The 17129-nt window shown below is 39.0% G+C and overlaps 1 protein-coding gene across 11 annotated transcripts in view; it reads left to right on the forward strand.

Annotated features, from left to right (window-relative positions):
* CCDC83 (coiled-coil domain containing 83) overlaps window positions 1-17129 on the forward strand; it is a 67545-nt gene that overhangs the window by 47367 nt on the left and 3049 nt on the right. For 10 of the 11 annotated variants that reach the window (XM_053900154.1, XM_053900155.1, XM_019450002.2 and 7 more), the window contains 5 exons: window positions 3007-3098; window positions 6198-6266; window positions 11723-11844; window positions 15892-15968; window positions 16490-16692. In XM_053900154.1, coding sequence (XP_053756129.1) covers window positions 3007-3098; window positions 6198-6266; window positions 11723-11844; window positions 15892-15968; window positions 16490-16692 — 563 coding nt within the window. The remainder of the gene's footprint in view (window positions 1-3006; window positions 3099-6197; window positions 6267-11722; window positions 11845-15891; window positions 15969-16489; window positions 16693-17129) is intronic. The other variant, XM_019450004.2, reaches the window with a different exon arrangement.

Genomic DNA, 17129 nt, shown 5'->3' on the forward strand with positions numbered 1-17129 from the left:
TTACTTTTGCCCTTCACCAGACATACAGGACAGGAATCTCTAAAATTTCTTTGTATGCCAATAGTGAGTTAAAAGATTTGGGTTCAAATACATTTACAAAAAAGTAGCATTACTTCTTTGAACATTAATTTCTTCATCTGTAAAATGGGAGTCCCCTGGTGATCTTCAAGAGAGAGTACAAGAGAGGCCACCACCACAGGAGGGGGGGTGGTCAGTAGGGTGAAGTTGTGTGACACCGACACGTGTGAAAAGTGGACAACAGACCCCCAGAGAGCTGTGGAGGAGCAAACCAACTCAGAGCAGATACAACAGGGAAGGTAGAACAATGCAAAGCCAGCTTCAGCCAGGGGGGCTTTGAGCTTGGCTTCTGAGAAGTGGCCACAGAGACAGGAATCTGAGCAGTCCAGAGTTTAAAGCACAAAGCCATAGTCGCCCATGCTCAAACTTTTATGAGGAGACATTTATATACTCATAGCTTCTTTGGCTGTATTCACAAATGTGTGGTTAATAACTATTTCTCAAAACATCTTGTGAATCACAAAAGAGAGCAATGAGACTTTTACATGCTCCCTTGTGCTTGTTACTCTGCTTTTAAGAAGATAAAAAGTCCACTGAATTCTATATGGAACTTGGAACAGAGCTGGATATTTTTGTTGCTGTTTTAGTGTTAATATGGCAATAGAAAGAGGTATAACTTTAGTCAGAGCATATCTGATCATCTGTTTTTTATGATTTACAGCAAAGAATTAATATTTAATGTTATCAAGCTCCCAGTTTTACGGTTTCTTCAGATGCTAAGAATGAAAAATCCACTATAACTAAACTCCTGATCCATAGCAACTTTTAGATTGCTTGTTGTGTTTTGTTGGGTAGAAATTTCAAATAAATATCCAGCCTTAGTCTAGTGGACTAGGTACTGAATTGAAAACAATTTCTATCAGAGATGAGATTGGAATGATTAAAATATTCAAGTGATTACCCCGGATAAGAGTAAGAAAAATACAGGCTATATAGATGAGTACATGTGCGTTGGAATAATGAAGAGTTTCATTTTCTTATTCTCCAGATGTCAAGTTAGACTAGTCCCCAAAACGCAACTCTTGTGTTTGTTAACTGCTGCCTCAGTCAGACACTCCTGTTCCAATTCTGTTAGAGGCAGAAACTGACCCGCCCCCTTTCTGGCCACTGGGCAACCTGGGAGAGCTCCCCCTTCTCACCCTCCCCTCCCCACCACAGTCACAACTGAAGGCCATCGTTTGCTGCTGCCCTACCTAGTGGTGAAGCCTCAGATCACTGCCCGCCAAAGACTTGCACATTTAACTTTCTTCAACATATTCTTCATTATCTGTTGTGTCCCAGAGACTGCAGGAGAAGAAAGGTATGGAAGAGGAATTTTTACTCTGGTCCCCTTTCCAGAACCTCAGCTCCAACCTACTAAAAGACCAGATCTGCAGATCTCCTTCCCTGTAGCCTAAGACCCCTGAGAGTTCTGCTTTGACGGACTTGCTCTGGGGAGAAAATGTTCCCTTTGAAACAGTGTCCTAAATGGCAGTTAGGTTCCACAGCACCACTCCTACAAAAGTATTGTTTAGTTACAGAATAAGTTAAATGGGTTTCTGTGGACCAGTACAGAAATCTAGCAAATACTTATCCTTCAGATGTTATAAATAAAATACAACTAATGGCGACTTATAACATAGATGCTATCATCAGGTACAACTGACTTTGATTATTCTCAGATTTGTGTAGTGTGGTTCCCTCCTGTTGCACATTGCTGACTCTCACCTCATTCAGTCTTTACCTCCTCAAAACTTTCTCTGAAATGGAGAATTTTAGTTCTGCTTCATCACACATATCACCACCCAAAATATTATTTATTTGGTTGGTTACTTACGGTCAGGCTTCCGTACTGGAATGTACTTGTCATAAGGGCAGGTGATTTGTTTCTTATTCAGCAGTGTTCCCAGCGCCTTAAGTAGTGTCCTGCATATCAGAACACATTGCTGCTGGTTTGTTGAATAGAAGATTAACAAACTGGACTCATTATGCACCTTTCTTCCTCCCCACTCTCTACAGAGACCTTAATGTCACTACTTCACTTTCCTTAAACAGAAGTGTTGATATGATCGCTAAGCATCTTTCAAGGCCCAAGATTTTATGATCCTTTGCTCTCTCCTTTCTGACTATGACACAAGAACTTTTGGAAAGAATAAAGAATCCTGCATTTCTTCATATCTCTCCTCCTTTCTTGCTCTGAGCCCAACTCAGACCCAGGGGCTGACTTCCATAGCCCTTCCACACCTCTCCCTTCTTCTGGCTCTGTCTTTCCTGCCCACAGAGACACATGCCTAGAATACTGGAAATTTAGTTAGATGAAGTCAGAGTACAGGATGTTTCTTGTGCAGATAATCAGATCTTCTTTATGTTTCCATTGTGCAGTCAGAAGTGTGTGATATGAAAGGTAGATGGCTGCACACATACTAAAGTATTGGGAATTCTCCCTTTGGAGAGACAATTCTTTGAAAATACAAATATTCTTGGAAGAGATATCATCTTAAACCAATTCACATTAAGGTGTTAGTAAATTATTGGAGCATTTCTTCTAATTGAAGGTACTAGATGCTTCAGTAAAAATGTACCCTGAAAATTCAGGGGGGAAAATATGTAGAAAGGAGGGGGAAGATCATGGAAGATAACATTTATGAACACCATAGTTTTACCTAGGATTAGTCTTTTTTTAGATTTTTTTAATATTTATCCATTTTTTGAGAGAGAGAGAGTGAGAGAGACAGAGCGCAGTGGGGGAGGGCCAGACAGAAAGGGAGACGCAGAATCTGAAGCAGGCCACAGGCTCTGAGCTGTCAGCACAGAGCCTGACATGGGGCTCTAACTCACGGACAGCAAGGTCATGACCTGAGCCAAAGTTGGACACTTAACCAACAGAGCCACCCAAGCACCCCTTTCCTAGGATTAATCTTGTTGAGACTTCTAATTTTCTTTTTAAAGAACACTATAAAGTCACTCTGGAAGATGCTAGAAAAAGAATAATCAGAGAAACTTTGTTGCAACTGGATCAAAAGAAGGAATGGGCCACGCAGGTATATTTCAATTTTCTTAAAAACAAAAGTTCTTCCCCTACTTTTTTCTCACGGTATATAACAATGATTAAGATCTTGAGTTCTAAAGTTAGTTTAGTTTAAATCACAGCTGTACCACTTACTGGGAATATAAACTAAATTTATTACTTGACTTTTCTGGGCTTCAGTTTCCTAATTTATATATATATATATATATATATATATATATATATATATATATAAAGATTGGCAATGATATTTACCTTTAAAGAATAGTATGAGGATTAAATGAGATTTTTTTTTTAAATTTTAGAGTGGGGGGAAGGCGGGGGGGGAGGAATCTTTTTTTATATATATTTGTTCATTTTTTGAGAGAAAGCATGCCCATGCATGTGAGTGAGTGAGTGAGGGAGGGGTTGGGGAGGAGACAGAGAATCTGAAGTGGACTCTGCACTGATAGCCAGGAGCCCCATGTGGATCATGATCTGAGCCAAAGTTGGATGCTTAACTGACTGAGCCACCCAGGCACTGAGAGAGAGAGAGAGAGAGAGAGAGAGAGAGAGAGAGAGAGAATCTAAAGCAGGCTCCATGCTTAGTGTAGAGCCAGGCATGGAGCCTGGCACAGCACTCGATTCTACTATCCTGGGATCATTGACCTGAGCCAAAATCAAGTCAGATGCTCAACTAACTGAGCCACCCAGATTGAGCCACCCGGGTGCCCCTAAATGAGATGATTTAAGTAGCATAGTGACTCATAAAAAATAAAAAAATAAAAAAGAGCTCAGTAAATTGTTACTCAGTTATTTTTAAGTAATAATAATGACTACAACAAATTATCAAATAAAAGTTTTGGATGTATTATTGAATGAAATATGATTTGTCTAAAAAGTACTTTCATATATATCCAAACCTAAGAAAGTACTCCACATTGCTAGAGGTTTAAAGATTTGGGACATAAAAAAATGTTTGAGATATGGTTTCCAATATTATATGTTTTTTAATCCTTTTGTTTTTCACAAAACATCTGAATCTTTTCTTTTCACTGTTCTTCCCCTGTCCCCAGACTACCTTCTCAGTTAGTGAGGTCCCCACTGGGATTGTCTCTTCATCAAGAATATCTCTTCTTCAGAATCATAAGCACTGGTCTTCTCTAAAGTTCCTCATTGAATTTCAGTTGCTTTGGTTTGTTGCTTACGTGTTAGTTTAGTTGTTCTTTCGGTTACCATCCCATTGCATGATTTTTACAGATCTATGCAAATATAGAGGATTATGGAGAACTTGCCAATAGTTTACAGCCCATAAAATTCAGCCCCTTTGTGACAGAATATGATTAAATGGTGAAATCAACATTAAAATGATCTGAACATAGTTAAGATGATTAAAAATGCATCTGTAAATCAAATATCTTTCAAATATACATATTCAATATATAATGAAGACTGTTCCAGATACTGTTCTGAGCCTTTTATATTTATGTCTCTCAATAATCCTATAAGGCAGGGACTTGCTAATGAGAAGGCTGAAGCACAGAGAAATTTTGTGACTTTCCCAGAGCAAGTGGCAGAATCGAGAGATTCAATTTAAGGTGTCTTCTTCAGATCACTGCTCTTAATCGTTACACTATACATTTTCTTTTCTCTACATAATTCACACACATAAATGAAATTTCCCCATTTTTATCTGGCTGTTTTAGCATACATTTAACTTCTGATAATCCACTGTTGTACAACCTCGGCTGCAATGTGGGAGTCACCTGAGAAATTGGTTAACTCAGTCAGTGCCTGGGTCCTGTGCACAGAGATGCTCATGTAATTGACCTACAATGTTGCATTGGCTTCTGGATTTTTCAAACTGTCCAGGAGATTCTAGCGTATGGCCAAAGTTGAAAACCTCTGCTCCACTTTTGGTAAATGAAGCCATTAGCCATCTAACTTCAGTTATGAGCTATGTCCTGCTTTTGTTCAAATGAAATTCTGTGTTCCAGGAAACCTTAGAATTATCAGTTGTAGCTGGAGTATAAAAGTTCCTAGCTCCTGGGGAATACAGGTCCACTCTTAGTTTAATTAGTGTGATTTAAATAAAAAAATTATTGCAAACCTTCCAACACTAAAGACTTAGATAAATTTATTCTTAACATAGTTTTAAATTATTCCTGTGAATGCTTATGATCTATAGGAGTTTTCCTAATTTCTCTTCTTTAGGTTGTGCCCTTCAGTCACTGAATATGGAATTTATAACATGGTATCCATATAAAAGTACCTCACAGATAAATACAATCTTTCATCCACTATAAAGTTCGAGTGAAACTATAAATATACAAGTAATTGAAAATGAATTTACATTTTGTGAACCTACTGACAAAGTAATACTTTTCCTGTTTTCTTCATCTAAAATAACTTTCTCCAGAAGACTGTCTAGCTACAGCCTGCTACCCTGAAACTATTTGCTATTAAGTTTGTAAATATGTATATTGTTATTACTGACATACAGAAATATCTCAAATTAAAAAGGTAGTAATAGAATCTATTCATGCTTTTTGCTATATGTTGGATTACGACTGTGACCATAAACTTGAAGAATAGTTGATCACTGCAGTTCAGCCACCTTAATTATGGAGCAGATCACTTCTTTTTTTTAACATTTATTTTTGAGAGAGAGAGAGAGAGACGGTGCGAATGGGGGAGGGGCAGAGAGAGGGAGACACGGAATCCGAAGCAGGTTCCAGGCTCTGAGCTGTCAGCACAGAACCGGATGCAGGGCTTGAACCCACAAACCTCAAGATCATGACCTGAGCCAAAGCCGGATGCCCAGCTGACTGAGCCACCTAGGCGTCCCATAGGAGCAGATTACTTAATGATTGATTTCACCATGGCAATCAGGTTCATTCACAATAGAAGCCAAATTGAATGGATAACTGCTATCGAGTTCTCTAAATCACCTGTATTAGGCAGTGCAAATCAGCAAAAATAATACAATAGGAGAATAAAGAACAACTGAAGCAAAAGTTCTTAGGTATGTTTCCAAAGTAATTGCAAAACATAAGTTAAAATGAATGATCAGCTAAGGTGATGTTGAACCACCATGTTACAATTCTTCCTTAATACAGAAACTTTCTTTTAGAATGCCATAAGGTTCATTGACAAAGGCAGCTACCGAGAGATCCGGGAGAATGACTGGCTAAAAAGAGAGGTGAGTGGAATTTTAAAAGCAATTTCTTCTTTCTCGTTTTTTTGAACTGAAAATGACTTTCATTTATGAGCTAAAGGCATGGGAAAAACACAGATTTGTGGCTAGCTGAGGTAAAATAAAATTCAAGTGGAATCCTAATCTTATTATAAGCTGTTACTCAATGAGTACCATCAACAATTTCATTAATAATCAGAAGTCATTTTTTGACATCATAATTAATGCAATATACTCAAATGTTTGAAGTTTCTCATGCCCTAAATTGATCTGGTCTTTCTCAAGACGCTACTTCCTTCTGCGTGGTGGGAGGAAGGCTAAAGGATCATTCTAACCTCATTCTCTGCTGTTTTTAATTGCCCCTTTGGGATGCAAAGGATGCCCCTTTGCATAAAGGTTCAGTTGTTTGAATTTCCTTACTTCCCCCTGCACTTCTCGAAGATGGACCCTGTTGTATAAGAAGGTGGGGTTACATGCCCTCTTGTGGGGCGTATTATTAAAGAGGGTTCAGATCTATGGGATTTCCTTTGGACCTTTGCTCCCTCTGCCTTTCATCTGTAGAGGACATGCATCTGTCTCCTCCCTGCACTAGTGACTTCTGAATGGACTGCTCTAGCCTTTTGGACATTGTGTTGCAGCCAACACCAAACCCACAATTACAGCCATTTGCCAATGATCAAGATGCCCCTGCCCACTGCAGTCTCTATATCCTATCCTAGCTTGGTCCTTAGACTGTCTTCACACCTCCCCCTGGAAAGCATGCAGAAACCAGTGGACCCAGCATGCTGCCTTAGACTCAACTATCTACTTGTCTCCCTATACCAGTGCTACAATATTGCTCTTGCTGAATGTGATCATGTGAGGACTTATAGACCTTCTTTGTTATGAGGCACTGTCCTGTTTTCCTTACATTGTACATACTAGTCCCTCTGCCTTATCTCCTTACCTTCTCAGCCTCCTCTGCCTGGAAAACTCCGACTCTTTCTTTAGACACAGACCTTGATGACTAATTTCTTTCTGAATCATTTTGTATTTCCCCCAGAAAGTCTTGAGTACTTTTTCCTCAGTGCTCTCTTGTTTCATTGTAACTCTTGCTAAAATATGTTGAAATTGTCTGTTTATGCATCTATCTCCTCATTGCACAGAGCAGGCTATGCTTTTTCAACTATATGTCCATGAAAACTAATACATAATCTATGTTCACTAAATAGTTATTGAATGAAAGAATGTCTATGAGTATAGATATACTCATTGGAGCAATGAATCAAGTACATGGCTTAGATCTTGGGTGAAGATGTGAGAGCATGTTATTGGATATAACAGGTAGATAATCTTTGGTCTAGATGTTACAAGGGTGCTACAGAAAATGTGCAAAACTCACTACTTTGAAATTGCCTTTACATTCAAACAAGGAGTCACCCAAACTGTGCTTAGATACCATCTATGAAAGAAAACTCAGTATCTTTTGAAAGAATTCACTTCAACTACACACAGCTCTTGTTGGCAAGTTATATGTATGTCATTCTCAAATCACTAACATGTGATTTCTTCAGCATTATACCTTAGCTCTATACCTATATTTTTATTTGCCTACGAAATATTTCCACATGGATGTCCCAAAGGTACTCAACATACCTAAAGCAGAACTCATTAAATTTCTCCTTAAATTTTCACTTCTTGCATTTCCTTTTTCACCATCTGCTCAGACACTTGAAGTAAAACTGTCACTGTCACCTTCTTTTCTTTTTTCCCTGCCTCCTATTTGGCTGAACAGTATTGGTGAGTCTAGGAAACAAGGAATTTAAAAATTAATGTGCTTTCTATAATATTGACAATTATCTTTAAGTTGCCTTCATAAAGTCATGGTCAATAGGAGTCCATACTACTTCCAAAATGAATCAAGAGGAATCCCCAGTTTTGAAAAATGAATATTGATTTTAAAAAACTCACAGTGAAGGGCTTAATCAGCTCAGGGTCGGACTCTTGACCTCAGCTCAGGTCTTGATCTCAGGGTCATGAGATCAAGCCCTGCTTTGGGGTCCATGCTGGGTGTGAAGCCTACTTAAAAAAAACAATAATAATAATAATAATAATAACATAATAACAAAATAAGTTAAATTAAAAAATTTAAAAACTCAAGGTGAGCTTAACAGTTAAAGAGTATTAGGGAAGAGTTTAGTTTTGATACTTTTATTGAATACAATAGTATAATCCTAATTATAGTAATTTCACAATTCAAACCTTAAATCCTATAAGATGTCATAGATATTAGGTTCAGAGAAAATGATGGCAAACATTTATATTTGACTGATAAGAAAGGCTTTTTTGGTGTTTTGAGCCTTCCTACTAAAGCCACAAATTACATTTTGTTTTGTTTTCTTCTCAGAATTCAGTAGAAATAAAAGACACAAAAAATGTCAAATCTAATTAAATCATGAACAAAAGAGCTTAGTAATAAAGGACAAATCATTTTAAGGAAATTTAGTAGATTTAATTTCTCCTTATTTCAATAAATATTTATTTTAGCATTATTAAATTTACTCCCAAAATTAATTAAAACCATCTCTGGTTATAAGTATTATCATAAGAATTGAAAATTGCCTGGAAATGGAATAATGTATGTCAATTAATTTCTTTGAGGAAGGTTTAGAATGAGTAACAAGGGATATTTAATAATGGAACTCCTGAAAATATTTCTCCATATAACCATCTTTCAACAATAACCAAACAGTTAGATCTGTGGGAAGGATATGAAATGTCCCCTGCATGACTTCCATTATCTGGTTTTATTTAGTATGCATATTAAGGAAATGAAGAAAAACTGAAATTAACAAATGACTTAGACTAACTCAACAAATGGAAAGCAAATAAAACTAGACAAAGAAAGGGATTCAAAGAGGTTAGTAATGAGAGTTTCAAGGGTGAGGAGGCATAAAGCTAACTGGGAACTTGCAGGGGAAAATTTCAAGAACATGCATTTAATTCAGGATCCTAGGTCTCTGACTTATAATAGTTTTAACTAAATTCTTTCTCAATTTCTTGGATATTTGAGGATGGGGAAGATGAGGAAGGAAAAGCGGTCTTCTACTTCTTCATTTTCAGTTTCTTACCCTAGAAATCTAAAGGTACTTTTCATCTCCCTAACATTTCAAAAGGCTGGAAAGGAGACATTAATTGCTGAGAACCTTAGTTAGTAGTCCAAAGGGGTACGTGATGCCACAAGACATCCTTAGCTTGAGAGGTCGGACCCCAAGGGGCCCTCATTCCAAGCTTTGGAAGAAGACCAAAAACTGTGTGTGCTGCCTCCCAAGCATGCCAAGTCCTTGGGTCAAACATTTCCAAATGTTCTATCAATTCCTTCTGTTTACAACCTCTAAATATAATTTCTTCTCATCCTTTGACATTTGAAAATTATTAACTTTTCTTTAAGGCATTCAAGCCTGTAATTGAACTGTTTATCTCCCAACACATGAGATCCTAAAGCACCAGCCCCTTGCTTTCTAATTTAGTATTATGGACTCAAACGGTTTTGCTAAATTGTTTAAGGCAGGTAAAAAATATATGCTTTTCTTTTGAACTCCAAGCCACCAGCAATATTTGAGCTTTTTTTTTTTTTTAAGATTTTATCTTTAAGTAATCTACACACCCAACATGGGGCTCGAACTCACAACACTGAGATCAAGAGTTGCACGCCTTACCAACTGAGCCAGCCAGGCACCCCTATTTGAGCCTTTTCTATGGTACCAGTGTTGTTTTATGTTACAAATATTTGTGTATTTGTTCACTGCATTGTAAACTTCTTTGAAGGAAGAAGCTATGCCTTATTCACTTTTGTGTCCCTCTGTCTCGCACAGAATCTTGCCCATAGTAGGAATTCAAGCATGTAATACATGACTTATGTGATAGAGATAGGAATGTGGTAATATACGGAATGTTTCCCAAATCAAAAATACAATAAATATATTTAATTACAAATCAAAAATGTTAGCTATCTAAGTACTCTTGGCAACTCCTAACAAGAAATACTGAATCTAAACCCCTGAACTTTTTTGTTTCATCATATTCTTCTGAAATACTTTTTCCAGTTTATTTTCTATTATTCTTACCAGTCTATTGCTTTCTCTTTTGTACTGTTGCTTCTAATTTTGCTATCGTCCTGACCTCTTTCTGTGAGCATCTCTCAGGGCAGCACCTGTATAGCTCATACTATATGAGGCAGGGAGAAAGGTGAGTTGGGAGTTCTGTCTAGTAACATTCTGTGTATTTTTCCCACTATCAAGCCTTCTTTAGACAAAAGTTATCAAAATACACTTCTTAAAGACTGATGGGGATTCTGTCAATAGAAGCAGCATGTTCATATTTAAGTTAGCCACATTTCTTTACTAAACGTCAAACCTGCTATGTCTGTCAATGACCTTCCATCACCTGCAAAAAAAAAAACTAGTGCTTTATTATGCTAAGTGAAATAAGTCAGTCAGAGAAAGACAGATATCATATGTTTTCACTCATATGTGGAACTTGAGAAACTTAACAGAAGACCATGGGGGAAGGGAAGGGGAAAAAAATAGTTACAAACAGAGAGGGAGGAAGACAAACCATAAGAGACTCTTAAATACAGAGAACAAACTGAGGGTTGATGCAGGGGGTGCAGGGGAGAGGGGAAATGGGTGATAGGGATTGAGGAGGGCACTTGTTGGGATGAGCACTGGGTATTGTATGTAAGCAATGAATCACAGGAATCTACCCCCCAAATCAAGAGTACACTGTATACACTGTATGTTAGCCAACTTGACAATAAATTATATTAAAAAAAAAAGAAAAACTAGACCCGTTAGCATTATTTGGCTCTTCCCTAATTGTCCAATTTCTCTCCTACTTCTCCCCGCTTCCACTTTGTAGCTATCTACACCAAAATGATTGTGCCTAACATGTGGTTCCTTCTGCCTAGAATGTACCCTCTTTTGTTGCCTAGAGAATCCCTACTTGGCCTTCAAGATCCAGATTAGATGTCATCTCCTCTATTAATTCCCCTCTATCCCCTACACTAGACATAGGGTGAACCTCCCACCGTACCTGGACAGCTTCCGTTATGGTTTGATCACACTGCTTTCTGTTTTTATCACCATCTTCCCCCACTTACATGGATAAGTTAATTAGTCTTATTTTTGTTTATCTATACCTCCAGCTCATAGATAAGTCCAGTGATGTTTTTGAAGGGTAGGAAAGGACAACTCCTACCATTCACTAATAACTGCCTTGCCAAAAAAGTACTGCACATAATCTAGAAAAGAGACCCACCTATTCCTTCTTAGAGAGGAAGGACAAAACAAACCCAGTAATCAATAATACAGGATAGATCTTCCCCTTAGGCAAATGGATTTTTAAGAGTTGAATTTCTTATAGAAGACTAGATAGAAGTAAGTCAACAAGTACCAACATTCATTCTCTTCTTCTGAAAACAGATTGCAAATCACAGGAGGGAAATTGAAGAATTAGAAAATACTATTCATAAACTGGAAGAAGAAAACTTGGTGCTTATTGATCAACTATTCAACTGTAGACTTGTGGATCTCAAAATACCCAGGTGAAAGTCATTAGCATATCTAGAAAGTAGTTTGTCAATGTTTGTATCTGTAAAAAAGTTATTTTTATTTATTTTTTAATGTTTATTTTATTTTTGAGAGAGAGACAGAGTGCAAGCAGGGGAGGGGCAGAGAGAGAGAGAGGGAGACACAGAACCTGAAGCAGGCTCCAGGCTCTGAGCTGTCAGCATAGAGCCTGCTGTGGGTCTCGAACCCATGAACCATGGTTCACCCATGAACCATGAGATCATGAGCTGAGCCAAAGCCATACATTTAACCAACTGAACCACCCAGGCACCCCCAAAAGTTATTATTTTTAAAAGATGATTTAATATTTGATGCTCCAGCAAGATGACAATTGTTGAAAAGAAAAGAACTCACAAAACAGCCATGATGAAGGTGTAATATTATAATCGACCATTGGTACAGTACAAACTGTGGCTTGCTTTTTCTAGCAATGCACTATAGTCATAATAGCAAACACTTAACATGAATATCACAACTGCTGACCTTCAAAAGCCTCCACGTCAGCAGGGAAGAGAGGCATAAAAATCAAAGCATACCTGTGAAGCAGAAGAAGTATGAGGTGTGGAGTTAGCACAACGAGGAAGTGATCAACTTTGTGGTAACTTCCTGGAGGTCTTCTGGGCTTCTAGTTACCTTGTGGACTGTACAATTGTTTCCTTTAGTAGTTAATGGAAGAGTCAAACTATCTTGTAGGCAGAGAAAATATTCCTGCACAAGAGAAACCAAATGTGTATTTTAGGTTCTTTTCCTTGCCTGACAAAAGAATTCTTAATACACCAGCCTTGAGGAAAACTAGGGCCCTGGAATATGGATTAAAACTCAAAGTAGTGATTATAATTTGGGCAGGTAGTCAGAAACAAGAAATAATCTAAATAGTAGCATGAGAAGGGAAAGAATCACACAAATGCAGGGTGTATATGTGTTCGATGGGAAACAAATGTCTACGTCTAGGAATTAAAGCAGAGAAATTCAACGTGGTAGAAGGACCATGAAAAAATTTCTACCCAAATGGTTCCTGTGGCTTGTGTGGCATGGAAAAATACCATTTGTGACATAATCAGGTATTTTTTGTTTGCAAACTTCCTGATGTGTGGATACAGGTAAGTTGTGGGGGGTTTTGTTTGCTGGGCTAAGTGATGGGCATCAGGATACAAGATTGGAGAAACTGGGAGATAGGGCAGTTGCGCTGCAGGCTGAAAGCTGGGCGGGGCAGGGTAGAAAAAGGGGCCCTCTGCTCCCTTCCACAATGTCTGTGTGATGCCCTGCAGAGGTAGACACCAATGCAGATGAGGCAGGCAGTCAGGCCGAATGAATTGGCTGTTTCCTGGACGCTTGAATTCCCAGTCTCTTGAGCTGATGCTCTTGAGGGGTCCTCTGGGGAGGGGCCTCACTGTGCCCCATAATAGGCACACCCACTTGCCAGTTGTCTTCTGTCTGATCAGGTCTCCAGCTCCACTCTCCTGTCCTGCCTGCTGCTGCTGCCTTTTTAGCAGTCAGGTCTAATCTCCGCAGCCAGTGCTGGCTCTGTGGCTTAACAAGCACTGCTGTACCTGCCATCCACTGTCGTCTTTCCCTTAGGAAGGAGCTACCCTCCAAACAGATGACTCCACTTGCTGCTTTGATCAGCTCAGTCTGGCATATCTGATTTGGTGCTGCCATGGATGTGAATTACTAGTTACGACAAAGAGGAATTCCTTCACTGGCCAGAGAGAACTTGGCAGTGACAGGCAGGGAGAGGAGAAACTTTTAATGGAGATTCTCATTAAGTTGTTTGCCATGTCCTATGCAATTTACCTATCCAATTTAACCCCTAACCCCACAAAAATCTTCAGTAGAACTGGCAACGTTCATCAGTGCCTTGTGGGTTGATTTTCTTTAGTGAGAGATATGAGTGTTTTGTCTTGCCTTAGAGTTGGGAGAGATGAATTCAAAATCTGACCAAGCAAAAAGAAACAGCATGGGTGACATTTATAAGAACTGGGTTAGGTACCCTGGTATATGCTTCCAAGGATGGTTTTCCTTCATAACCAGCATTTATCACACTCACGATTACTTATTTAATGTCTGCTTCCTTGCTAGATTGTAAATTGTCTGAGGCAAGTGTTTAGGACATTTTACTGCATAAAGGAACAGAAATGTGTAAACACTTCATTTCTGTTACACTACTTTTCCAGAAGGGTAACTCCAAGCATATTCAGCAGCTTTTACTGTAACCCATTTTCAAGTCAAAGAAATATAACACATATTGCATATTTTATGGCAACTTCCATTTCCACCTATTTGTTGAGAACTCAGTCCTATATAATACTAGAAGGGGGTGAGAAATAGACACAAACTGTACCCAGAGGAAATAGAAAAAGTTGTTTTCCTATTTGGCTGAAAAATGAGGTATTCTAGCTAATAGAGTTACTACCTTTCCCATCCAATGCTCCCCAGACATTTTCCTTTCACAACTCACAAAGAACATCACAGTATTTGTTTAACACATGACAGGAGGTAAATGTCCACCAGAGGTGACTTCCCAGGGACTCCAGTGCCACAGAACTAGACTAAGTGCACCAATACCTATATAATAGCATTCTTTAAATATTTTCTATATCATCAAGTGTTGCCCTATGATGGTATAAAAATGACAATAAATTAATGATTGAGAAAGAATCCAGATTTATGAAGTTTACGACATTTAGTAAGATCATAATTATTCAAAAGGGTAAAACCACTTGGGCACCTGGGTGGCTCTGTCGGTTAAGCGACTGACTTCTGCTCAGGTCATGATCTCACGGTTAGTGAGTTCGGGCCCTGCATCAGGCTATCTGCATCCCCCCCTTCCCGTCCCCCATTCACACACTCTCACGTGTGTGTTCTCTCTAAAAAATAAGTAAACATTTTTTTTTAGGGGTACCTGGGTGGCTCTGTCGGTTGAACGTCAGACTTCAGCCTAGGTCATGATCTCGCCATTCCCGAGTTTGAGCCCTGCATAGTACTTTGTGCTGATAGGCTGGAGTATGTTTCAGATTCTTTCTCCCTCTTTCTCTCTCTGCCCCTCCCCAACTTGTGCTCTGTCTCTATCTCTCAAAAATAAATAAACATTAAAAATAAGTAAACATTTTTTTTAAAAAAGAGGTTTTATAAACATAAATATTGTATGTAGTTACATTATTTGCTTGAAACTTAAGCATTTTGAAGAACGCTTTACTCATGTTCTTTAAATAATTGACAACCTGTAATCCGGGGGCTTCACCCTGACTGCTGAGCTGCTAAGCATGAGGGGTGGTTTGACTATCGACAAGAGTGCAATTCATGCTGTCTTCAGGAAAACTTCATGGAAAAGTTATATGGAGCTTTCCAGACATCGTATTTTCTGGTTGCAAGTTCAGTGGGTGCTGAAAAGCAGAGAACAGGATTAAACACATGCCCAGAGAGCTTCAATAGCAGACGTACAGCTCCCCAGGCTTGGAGCTGCAACATGGCACTCGGCGACAGCCAGCACCTCGATGTCATCTGGGATTCTTGCTGCTTGTTGTCCTTCTCTTTCCCTCTCCATCTTAAAACCACTCATTCAGGCCACGGCTGTTGCTCACCTGGACTACTACAACAGCACCCTAACCGGTGCCAAGCTCACTTTCATTTCCAGAACATTAAGTGTGTCATTCCCTTATCACACAATGCCCTTCCTCACCCCAAACTCTTCCCTGGCAAATAGCCCCTGGTTCTTCAAGACTCCACTCAGGTCCCATCTCCTCCTGGAAACCTTCCCTTACCTCCTAAAAGCTCAACCAGGTGCACCTTCTCTCTGTGCCATAGCACTTCTCACACTACCCCCATCACCCATCAGGGTACAGAATGTCACCCTAAAGTACTGTAAGTCCATCAGCCACCCCCTTGGGCCTCATGCTTCTCCAGGGGAGAAACTGTCTCAATTTTCATCTGTGTGTCTCCAGAACCTAGCAGAGACACAGACACCAGTGACCAGATGGTACAATGTTTGTTGACAGACTGCTTTTCTCATTTGTTCTTTTTAGGCAACTGTATCTTACTCAAGCTGCTGGACAGACAGTGACACCTGAAGTGCCTTTGGAGTTGCCAGAAACACTTAAAGGTATTATTTCATCATAATGGTGACAGGTTGTTTTTTTAAAATAACAACTACTTATTGAGCATCTATGACAGGTACCTCGTACCCAAGAGCTATTCAGGGAATAGGTATGTGCCAGTTTCTCCATATTTCTCTTCTCCTTGCAACACTTGTCCTAACCCACCTCCTTTCTCTAGTCCTGTTTTCAAATTCAAGTCACCACGTTTCACGTGGTGTATGTAATTCAGTATTACATAAATACTGGTGGAGAGGGATGGAGTGCTGTCTATACCGGTGTATTTCTGGGTTCTAATTTAGCCAACCAACCAAAATAACAACACACACGAGTTACCATATGATTACCAAAACCTGTCAGCTAAGAGAATGGAATAAACTTGGAGGTTCTAAAAATGGGGCTCACTCTCACATTAATATATAGACTCTACATTCCTCAAAGATCTTTCAAATTAAAAATGTGACAAGTGTATATTGCATTTTCATTTTTATCTGTCCCAAAATAACCAATCTCTTTGTATTTATCCCAGAAGAGTCAAAATTGCAATCTGTAGAAGTAAAAAGTGGAAACACGATGAGCTCCTCAGCTGAGAGCTATGCTTTATGTGTCACTCGTGAGGATGGGACCAGGTACAGCAAGGACCTGAAGACAGATGAGGAAAGCGACTCATGCACAGGGTTTGGGGCCTCTGATATGAAATACTTACTGTATGAGGATGATCAGGATTTCAAGGTAAGATTGATGCAAAAAAAATTCTGACTGCTAAGAGAATGCTGTTTTATTAATTAATGGAGAAAATTAACCTATAATACGGATATTGAAAATTTCTGTTTGCAGTTATTAGTAAAATTGGCCCACCATTCACATCTCTCATTAGACACAATTTTCACTCCTACCCATGTGCAATTTGCTGCATATATTCACTAATAGAGTTCCATTCCTAGTATACAATGTAAGTTATCTAATGCCATATAACAAATCATCTCCAAACTTAGTGGTTTGTAACTTCTGTGGCTTATAACTTCTTTCATAACTTCTGTTGGTTAGGAATTTGAGAAGGGCTCCACTGGACACTTCTCACTTGGGCCCTGAGGAGTTGCAGTCATATGTCAGCTGGGGCTACAGTCACCTGAAGGCTTGGCTAGAGTAGGAGATCCACTTCCAAGGTG

Source organism: Panthera pardus, unplaced genomic scaffold (assembly GCF_024362965.1).
Source record: "Panthera pardus isolate Hobbes unplaced genomic scaffold, ASM2436296v1 HiC_scaffold_12, whole genome shotgun sequence".
Classification (NCBI taxonomy): Eukaryota; Metazoa; Chordata; class Mammalia; order Carnivora; family Felidae; genus Panthera; species Panthera pardus.